The following is an 11,024-nucleotide window of genomic DNA, read 5'->3' as shown; positions in this document are numbered from 1 at the left end:
GTGTCTGCTCAAATAATTAGTTTTTAAAACAGTTTACTCAACACTGCAGAATGTGGGAACTACCAAGTGAAAGGATGGCAATGTATTGCACATACCTGCATGATCCAGGCCAGAGATGTTTTAAATCCTGTTTCCTTGATACTATGAGAGGTTACACACCCTGACCACACACAGAGATCACTAGCAGGATCAACACACCTAGAAAGCAATTTATTCTCATAGGCAACTTGTATTTCCTCAAACAGGTAATCAGATAAGGAGACACGGTAACAAAGGCCACTGTTATTTAGGCATAAGTTATAATCATTGTTTCTTTATTTTTAGAAAATTACAATAGAAAAGTACCTTTAACAACATTTTTTTTAAAAAAACAAAACCATAAATTGGAAGCATCTTCTGTTTCTGCTATTGCCAATAGGAGGAGATATGGAAAAATCAAGTTTTTTGCTGACAAAGTCCGACACAATTCTGTTATTCAGCCACCCGCTGTCACATTTTAATTCTGTTCTCAAGTCTTCCGTTTAGTTTTAAGAATAGGTTTTTACCTACCCCCCCCTTTCCCCTGCAATTTTAAAGCCTCCGACTGCTTGACATTTGTCACTTGTATTCCCTGCAAAATACTGCATTCTCTTTAAGACAATGAAGTCATTTGTTCTCAGGAGAATTAACAATACTTGGGGAAGCCCATTTGGAAAGATTTAACCATATTAAAACAGTTTCTTTGTTTAGTCAGAACTACCAGTATTGTTATGGAAGTAACTGTATAGCTGTATCATGACTAGATTGCAAAGGAGGATAGGAAGCAAGAATCTGGCATGTGGAGCGTATCATTCAGGAAAGAAGGAGACTCATCTGTTGAAAGTTTTGTCTTCTACACCAATAAATGACCCAGGAGCCCTGGCCTTCTCTCCACATCATCATGGTCCTCAGAGGGACTGGTTCACATAAGCATCTTTTGACGACAAGGTCAATTCTAATTTTCTATTTTACTTCTCTGCCTTTTGTGAAGCGACTGTTTTTGTTACATCACTATAGACAGATATCCCGATTGACTGATTTACAGGCAGGTTGTCCAATGGTGCCTAAATCATGTAACCAACTTCATTAGCAGGTCAGAGGACACAGCATACAAGCTGCATTCACTCAACCCACATTTCACACCTGAAAATGGTGGCATGAATCAGGCTTGAGAAGGCAGATGACTAATCGAATCCATTGTGTCCACGCCCCAGTTGACGGCACAAGCAATCCAAGTAGCTGTTCAGTAAGAGAGAGACGATCACGTGCAAAATCAAGCTGGTACTCTCTCCCAATACCTCAAGGGATCCTGGCATTCATCTTGGCACTGGTGGAGCAACACTTTATACAAATGTAGGTACACAGGGGCTGCTGAATTCCTCTATCCCAGAAATGTCTGTGTATAGACAGAGGGCAGACATCAAACTAAGAGAACAATGGCACCGAGTTGGCTCTTTTTATGTGAGTTTCACACAAACTGGCAGCCTTGCACACAATGGAGGATATTAGTGGAGACATTGGAAGGTCAACTGTTGTATCCAAGTTTGGCACTGCCTAGAAAATCTGTACAGAAGAAGAGCCTTAGATCCGGATCCAGTGAAAGAGAAGGCCTTTGGTTTTCTGTATGCATATGGGATAATGGCATGAAATGAACTTAAGCTGTACTGCTCAATGTTTCAGTCAGCTTCACAGACAGCAGCATTACCGGCTAACAACCACCACCGCCTTAGCAGAACCAATCCTTCCTGTACATGGAGCAAAGGCATGCAAATGTACCCTTATTTCTTTTAAAACAAGTAGACTAGGAATGCTATGAACCTACTTTACAGAAGACATTTCCTCCGTGGCTCTGCCATTCAAGACTGGTTCCCATAGCCCAGCTAGATGCTTTTCCTTTTCTCTTTTACCAAGGAGTCCTACTGGTTACACAACGGCATGTTGGGAACTATGTGTCTGAATGAATACAGTATGCAGAGGTAGCTGCAGTCATTTTACTGTGATGACTGCACTTTTTCTAGCTGTCATAATTATGAAAATGGTCTTAGTGCACAGTAGAAAGCCATAGAAAAAAAGCACACCTCCCCCATATAGTTTTATATCAAAATATGTGACCACAGATAAAATACAGCATAAACCAGCTGTCAGAACTGCCAGTATACTGTTCAGCACACGGTAATATATCCCAAAGTTACAAAGACATTTGCATATCTGATTGTCTTGCTTGATATAATTTGGCACAACTGGGAGAAGCACGTACCACAGGAATACTTCATATGTTCAACACACATCCTCTCAGGCTCCCCGTCAGGATAGCCAAAGAGTCTATACAATTTAACAATACACTTTTTAAAAATTTGAACAAGATTTAAAAACATGCCTTGAACATGCAGCTTAAAAGGACAAGGAAAGAGAAATTTCAATTACACGCATTCAAAAAGTCAAGAACGTAATCAGTGATCCAACCCAGCGTAAGATCTTTCTACTTAAAATGCTTAGTATAAAAATACTTGGTTCTCTTTGTTGCTTTGTTTGAAAATAACTTTTTCAAACCAGATGTTCAGCCATGCTTTTTAGAATTCGCACTCTTCCTTACAATTTTATACAGCATAGAAGAGGAAAACATTATTATTACTCAGTATTTTTACTTTACTTCTAAAAGAGCAGATGTGTGATAGAGGCTGTGGCAAAGTCTTGAAGGAATCCAACCTTGTGTGAGGTTTTTTCAAGCCTGTAAGAAAGGGAAGATGCATCCGTTAGAAAAAGGCAATCACAGTCTTGGAACGATGAGAAAGTGGAAGAGTCTGTGGGTGTTCACGTATATATAGACACTTAGACCTCTAGGCCAGGGGGTTTCAGGCACAAGGCACAAGGCCTCTCAATAAGAACATAGGGAGCACCTTGCTGAAACAGATGCAGGGCTGAAAAGTAGGATACCCCCTCCCCTCTATGGAATCTGCTAGTGGAGAAATTGACAGTTCTGCTCAAGACCTCCTCTTAAGAGCAGAACAGAACCTTTAGCACTCAAAGAATAATGTCTGAGCACAGGGCACAACAGAATAATAATAATCATTTTTATTTATACCCCGCCCTCCCTAGCCAAGGCCGGGCTCAGGGCGGCTAACAAGCAATAATAAAAACAAGCTGAATGATACAACTTAAAAACAAGATTAAAATACAACATTAAAATATTGAAACATTAAAATACTAAAATGCAGCCTCATCACAGGAGGAGAAAGGAAAAAGAAGGTGAGGGTGGATTAAATTATGTACAGGAATTCTTAAAACTTTCTTGTGTCGTAAGACCCTCTGTTTGGATTTGCACACTGATTTCACTGTCAGAACAACCACTGTATGCATGGGCTCTGAGGGTGCCTCTTCCTGTGAATGCATTTCTCACTCCTTGGCAGTGAGAGAGGCATGCTTCTAACCGATTCCAAAAGGGAAAGCAACACCAAGTGTTACTTCTGAGCTCAAGCCAATTGAATTAGCAAACTGCTATCTCAAAGAAAGCTTCAGTGCAGCCAAACGCAAAACAGAGCTCTTGTATGAACAAAAGCTTTGCCTTCTGAAGCTATGCTATATATAAGGGATCGGCAAAGTTTTTGTGGCTTGGGCTGGTTCACGGTCCCGCAGACGCTACGGCATAGCTGTCAACCATCCCCTATTTGGCGGGAAAGTCCCTTATCCCAGCGCCATGTCCCGCTGCTGTCCCTTATTGATGATGTCCCTTAAATTTCCCGAGTTTCAAAGGAAGCAGCTCCTCTCCCTCCCTCCCTGCCAGCCAGGGAGGAGGGAGGCTCCAACGGTGTTGCTTGGTTGCATTGGTCACCCAATAAGGAGTCTAAGAATGACTGGGGGGTGGAGCTTGCATGCCTTGTGCCGATCAAATCGGCCACATTGCTTGGGGACCCATCTTTGCTCAGCGCTTCCCAGCGGAGAGGTGACGGTGGTTTTCCTTGCTGCATCCCCTTTGCCGGGTTGCTGCGCTGTGGGAACCACCGCTTGAGGCTTCGTTTGGCTGCTGGCTGGGCTTTCTGCCCTTCGCTTGGAGGGGCTCAGAAGTTGAACATACCCGTGCTTTGAAAATCCCTTATTTTGGCTGCTGATCCCTTATTTTTTGAGGCTGCTGGTCCCTTATTTTCAAATCTGTAAGTTGACAGCTATGTGCTATGGTGGGCCGGAGTGTGCACGCACGCATGCGCAAACGCTATTTCCAGCGTTCCTTCTGTCGCAGAGGAGGCGTGCGCAGCTTCCCATTGGCTGCAGGAGCTTCCTGCAGCCAATGGGAAGCGGGCCAGCGTTGCAGAAGGCAGTCCCCACTCTGCTCCGTGCTGGTTTAATGCAGCGCATGGGAGCCGACCAAGCAGGCAGCGGGGCCCCATGCGCCTTAGGTTGCCAACCCCTGCTATATACTGATCACCCAGCAGCAGCCAACTGGTGGTTTTTCAGTGCAAGGTTATTTCCAGCTAGCACTGCCAGCTTGGTTATACGCCAGGGAAGATGCATATAAACAGCATTTATTCAGCAGAGTCTCTTGGCTCAAAGTCAAGATGATCCAAGATGAAAATGGAGGGTCTAAGGCTTTTGGCTGCACTGCTTAAACTGTTTGGCCCATCAAATTAAAGCATATTTTCACAACCAGGTCTTCACTTACCCACCACACCGCAAATTTGAAGATGGAGGTAAGATACCAGTAGCGACTTAGGAAGAACGCATTAATACCCACAAGACAGATTGTAGCCGCCATCACACACCTGGTACCTGCACAACAGAAAGGTACATGCACTGTCAGAAACATTAATGCTTCTTTAGAATGAAATGGGTAATATGACAAGGACCATCTGTTAAAAGGAGATATGAAATCATGTCTTCAAATTGCAAGAGAGTAGATGCACAACACACAAAGAGCTACGTTACCAGCAATACTGCCACAATCATTATCTTAAAACTTTAGCATTATATTCATCTGTGGGACAGTTGGTATTATTCGCCATAATGGATTCTTAATATGAATATCTCCTTATTGAAAAAAGTTGCTGCATTATAGGATTGATTATTTGTTTAAACTTGATTGTTTAAACTTAATAGCTGCTTGTCACCCAAAGCTCTCCAAGCGATTTACAATAAAGGAAAATACACAATACATAGCCAGGGCTTTTTTTTTCAGGGGGAACTCACCAGAAATCAGTTCTGGCACCTCTCAGATGGGCACCATTGCCATTCTAAGAGAATGAGTGAGTTCCAACACCTCTTTTTCTAGAAAAATAGCACTGCATAGGCCCTTAGATATAATTATATAAAATACATAGGGCCTTCTTTCCCAGTGAGTACACTGACTGGACAAATGACAGAGACTGGACACCTTAGCTTCTGTGTTTAATAGTGAAATCTGAAGATTGCCTCTATCTAGGAAAATCCATTTATAATAGTGCAGGAGATTGGAGAGAGTTCTCAGCACAACCGCAACATACAAATCTGCTAAACCACAACAGCTGTAGCCGAACTAATTAGACATCAAGAATATAAGCAGCGGTTTGCCCTGGATCCACTGTGCTATGAGCATGAGGAATTATAATTTCAGGGTGAAAACCTACTGAGCCTTTACTCTTGACAACGACTTTCAAACAATGCTGACTGTACACTAACAACACCACATTTGGCCCTTTGCTTCTTTTCCCTCCCTTGTTTTTTTCTTTTCTATGACAACCTCAGCAGTATTCAATTTTTTTCTAGCTTGAAAAGCCCCACTTTTGCAAATGACACAATAACAAGAGTCCAGCTTAGGGACAGGGTTAGAATGCTCCTATGCAGCCAAAGCCACAACTAAGCTGGACTCCCATCGAATCCTTCCTCCATCCGGTGTTCCCAGTTGCACAGTAGCTTTATTAACTATGTTTTCTTAAGGTGCCCCTTTTTTGCTGAAGCTTGACCTGTTTTTCAAAGGCCATGAGAAGCCTCCCTTCACCCAATCTGACCAGCACCCCAGCTCCAACACCCAAAACATTGTTTTAAATAAAAAGGGTAGCTCGACACTTCTGAGAAGGTCACAAGCAACACACCGTGGCTATTCCTCCTTTCTTCCCTCAGTATCTGGATTTTGGAAGTCTACCTCTGCACATCAAGGGACGGTCATTATATTTGGCTAGTATAGCCAATAAATTAAACAAAGGATAGGCCACTCAATGGCTACTCTTTCCACTGAATGCCTTTTGGGTGAGGTTATGGTGATTTATTTATTTGCCAGTCACCTTTTGCATTTGTCTAAATGGCGCTTCGGTGCGCTGCTCTGGTTCGCCAGAAGCGGCTTAGTCATGCTGGCCACATGAACTGGAAGCTGCCTGCAGAGAAAACGCCAGCTCCCTTGGCCTATAGAGTGAGATGAGCGCACAACCCCAGAGTCGTCCGCGACTGGACCTGATGGTCAGGGGTACCTTTACCTTTTTAAAGACAATTTACGAACATGCCGTAAAGCACAACTAAAAATCGTTTTAACAACAGTACAAAAGCAACAGCTAAAGGCAGGTGTCCATTTTGTATGGTTTTTAAATCTAAAGCAGAGACCTTTTCATCCGAATGGATAAGCTTGTCAAAACAAAACAAGGTCTTCTACTGTTTCTGTAAAGTACAGGTTAAGTGTGCTCCTGTCACAAAACAAGGGCAGCCCCACTGAAAGCCTTCCTTTCAGTTACTGTGCAGAAAGTTTCTGATATTTGGGGGACTTTGAAGAAAAACTCCCGTGCAGAACACAGTGTCCTACTTGGTATAAAAGAGAAAAGGTAGCCTCGATCTTGAACTTGGTTCAGTAGCAGGATTGGCTGCTGGCAGTAGGTTTGCTCCCGTAAGCAGCCTAACTGAAACTGCAGCCTCTAGGCACAAAGGGTGGTCTTGGCAACTGGGCAGCCCAAGATCTCCAAGCACATTGCCCAGGCTTGTGCCCTGGGGAGGTCACTACAGTGCTGGTATCACAGTGGTTTGACTTCACCCCCGGAGGCGCACTCCATTGTCTCTCGAGACGGGCGCCAACAAATCATTTCCAATCACTGACGGTTGTCCGAACTCACTGCTATATGAAGGCAAATTTCACGAAGCTATTTGCAAAGCACAGGAGTTCAGCCTACACTTGAGCAGGACTCTGGCAGAGACACATGCCCGACTGGCATGTTCCCTCCCTCCTGCCTGATCGTTCAGTAGCTTCATAAGCTTTCTTCGGCCCAAACATCACAGTGACCAATGCCAACCGACACCGGCACACTTCGGGATCCACAGAGTTTGCACATCATGCGTGACAGACCTCAGCAACTCAGCATTTTGGCTAATCTACTTTATTTACATATAAACATACAGCACTGCAGTAATCCAACTTTGAGGTTTCCAATAACAGACAACTGTGGTCCTGCTGTCCTCCAGGAATGGCTGCATCTGCCTTACCAGGTGAAGCTGGTAAAAGACACTCGTAGCCGCTGAGGATACCTGCGTCTCTAGTTTACTAATGCTACATGCAAGGGAGCAAATTCTTATGGCCAGTGCATCATGTATACATGTTGAAACATGTTAATAATGCTTAGAGAGGCAGGTGCTTGACTTGTTACATCAGTCTCAGCACTTCTTAAAATAGAACCCTTTTGTCTTCTCTTATTGTTCACATAACATGCAAAATCATTGGAGGTGAACTCTTTCTTCACTGAGGCTTTCCTATTGCAGCAGCCAATTTGCAGCTGAGGGAACTGTTCCCAAATATGGCTGTGCGTGCATCTGGAAGGGGGAGAACAATCCACAAAAACTCAAGCCTCATTTTTTGCATGCATCTCTTGCTCACTATGATACGCTGGTATGAAAACAACTCATTGGCTCCCTCTCTCTAGGGGGGAAAAAAACAACCGCCACAATCCAATAATCCTAGATAAATTTGGGCTTTGGAAGATAAAATCACTATATTAGGGAAAGGCCATTTGCTGAGTTTATTCTTAAAGGAAAACAGCAGCACATTGTACTGCTAACCACACACAATGAGGTTTGGGTTTTCAGATGTCAGAAGATTAAATGGATTTGTGAGACGGAATTTTGAAATTATTCAGCATCATAGTACAATAGTTGGTATCTATGTTAAAGCAGGCACCTATTGTCCTGTGATGCTGAACAATTTCAAAACTTTCTGGGGTGGCAGTTGGGTATGTATTTCTTGAGCTAATAAATCAGAATATAAGATGAGAAGTTTCACTGAACACTGCTTGACATCATCATCAAACCTTTATTGGCATCACATACTGCTTGCCCTTCGCTGCTCATATTCCCTTGAATGAACAGATTAACGAGTGTGTTGGGAGAGATCTCATGTATGTTCTGCTGAGAATGTGTGACAATGAAGCCCAATAGGTATATAGCCAGTACTCTGGCTGAATGGACGGTATACTTAGGACATGGCCCAGAGTCCTCTGCAACACACAGCGAGACCCAGCTGATGTGGAAAGTGTTCTCTGCCAATAGGTTTGAAGAACACTGTTCTAGAGCAACCAGAACTTTGGGGTATGAAGTGCTTTCTGAGGTTCTGGGACCAGCATTCTGTAATGGAACAAATTTTGCAGTTCTCTCCCATCAGTTCGGCCTCACTACTTTCTGTCCTTGCTGGTTCAGTTTTCAAGTCATCCCAACTCATTTGCAACATGCAGCTCCGCATGCATCTTTCACCCTCAAAACTCACGTCCTTTAATAACCCCACTGATTTACAGCTTTCCAACTTTGATGTGCAGCCAGTGAAGTTTTCCTTAATTTTTAAGAACAGCAGATTTGTTTTCTTTGGCCGAAATGGGACAAAAAACAGGGAGGGACGATTATTGGTCTATTGCTCTCTGCTGCTTTACAGAAAAGCAGGAGGAGACAGACTGCATGTTGGTTGCTTTTATCTTCAGAGGGTCAAAGGAGTTTTTTGTGTTTTGGACACAAACCCCATGCAGTGTATTTTTACCGCTCACGCAGCTATCCAATCAGACTATGGGTTAGTCCCAGACTCTTGAGGACCCCTCCCACGTATCACAGGAGGAAAGTAACAAATAAATGCAGCCAGAGTGGTGTAGTGGTTAAGAGCGGTAGTCTCGTAATCTGGTGAACCAGGTTCGCTTCCCCACTCCTCCACATGCAGCTGCTGGGTGACCTTGGGCCAGTCACACTTCTCTGAAGTCTCTCAGCCCCACTCACCTCACAGAGTGCTTGTTGTAAGGGAGGAAGGGAAAGGAGAATGTTAGCCGCTTTGAGACTCCTTAGGGTAGTGATAAAGCGGGATATCAAATCCAAACTCTTCTTCATCTACACTTAAGGTATTATTTATGCCCCTGAAAGAAATGGTAGAGGTGGGTGATGTGTGACTATGCAGACACTAATCGCTGCCACCCAAAGCAAGGGGAACATCGATTCAAAGCGCTGGATTTGACATAGAACACCTTAAATGGCTCAGGACTACAATACGTCAAGGACTGCCTCTCTCCATGTGAACCTATCCAGCCCCTGATATCATCTTCTGAGGCCCTTCTTCATGTGCCTCCTCCTTGAGTGGTCTGGAGGGTGGCAACACGAAAACGGGGCCTTCTCTGCAGTGGCTCCCTGTTTGTGGAATGCTCTCCCCAGGGAGGTTCGGCTGGCACCTTCATTATACACCTTTAGGAGCCAGGCAAAAATGTTCGTCTTCAACCAGGCCTTGGGCTGACTGACATCCTATACTCTTTTAAAAGTGTTTGTGGGAGAAAGGGGTACAGAAAACGATAAAAGAGTTTGGTCAACAGCATGAACCAGCTCCCTTTCATTCTAAAAAAGTTGAATATTTTTTCTCAGAAAGGAGATTGCAGGGAGTAGGGGGGTGGCGGCATGGAGGGAGACTACCTGCAACCAGTACAGAAGGACTAATTTCAGACCCAAGACTGCATGACAAGCAGAGAATGAAAGTAGCCACAAGCCCCCCACCAATCCATATGAGGCAGAGGAAGTGAAGAAAACAAAAACAACACAGCGCTCGTGCTCCCTCTTGTGCTAATCTGGAGCATTTTCACAAGGTCTTTCTCATCCACTTACACAGTATTCAGCAGAACTGACGGGACTTCCAGCCCTGAGAAGTAGCCTCTGAGGGAGGGAGCCAGCGCATCTGGAGAGAAAAAATCAAAACAAAGGTGAGAGACAAGACTTGGAAGGCATTTATAAGAGCTGCCCTCAGCCTCCTCAGATGCAGGACTCACCTTTGAATCTCAAGCAACGCGTTCTTGCATCTAAATTAATTTGAAATTTACATCCCACCTTTTTGCAGATGCCCCAATGCAGCTAACCAAAGCAGGAAGATTAACTCCAGAATACCATAACAACAACAGAACATTAACAAAATGTATCACACTGACCTTATGAATAAACTGACAGACCTAGTAAGGAGGAGGGAAGGACGAAGGAGCAGACTTGAGCTATTTGTTTTATTAACTACTGGACTTTCCACTATGATAATGCGAGATTAGAAAGGCACCTGTTCATACAGAATACATGGATTCTGTAAGTTTTATACATGTCTCTAGAGCATCAGGGGACATCGTAAATCCGGAGACGGAAGAAGCCTTGTACACGGGTGTTCTGTAATTATTATTTTTTTCACCCTTGTAATTATGTAAAGTCTTTTTTATCATTTATGCTTTTCTAAGCATTTATTTTGTCTGCAATTTTTGGTGATATTCGATCATGTCCCAGTGTCCTGAGGACGACGACATCATCATTATTATTATTATATCATATCATATTATATTATATCATATCATCATATCATATTAATACCCCGCCCATCTGGCTTTGTTTCCCCAGCTACCTAAAAGTTCATTTTGATGTCTCCACTGTTTGCTTTTGGCACTGTTACTGTGTGTGTGTGTGTGTGTGTGTGTGTGTGTGTGTTTCCTTTTTATCTCTTATAATAAAAATACACACACACACACACACACACACACACACACACACACACACTATTGTAGCTTTAAAACTGAACAGAT

General features: G+C 43.4%; 1 protein-coding gene across 1 annotated transcript in view; it reads right to left on the bottom strand.

The window, feature by feature from the left end:
* Nucleotides 1-293: 293 nt before the first annotated feature.
* The window catches only part of RBPMS (RNA binding protein, mRNA processing factor), a 79,512-nt gene continuing 68,781 nt past the window's right edge, over nucleotides 294-11,024 (bottom strand). The window contains 3 exon segments of the mRNA XM_081176969.1: nucleotides 294-2,746; nucleotides 4,673-4,779; nucleotides 10,078-10,147. Of these exon segments, the coding sequence (XP_081033095.1) occupies nucleotides 10,085-10,147 (63 nt within the window). The 3' untranslated portion in view covers nucleotides 294-2,746; nucleotides 4,673-4,779; nucleotides 10,078-10,084.

This window comes from Podarcis bocagei (genome assembly GCF_964188305.1).
Source record: "Podarcis bocagei genome assembly, chromosome: 17".
Classification (NCBI taxonomy): domain Eukaryota; kingdom Metazoa; phylum Chordata; class Lepidosauria; order Squamata; family Lacertidae; genus Podarcis; species Podarcis bocagei.
Note: the sequence above shows the minus strand (reverse complement) of the source record. Positions and strands in the feature narration are given on the sequence as shown.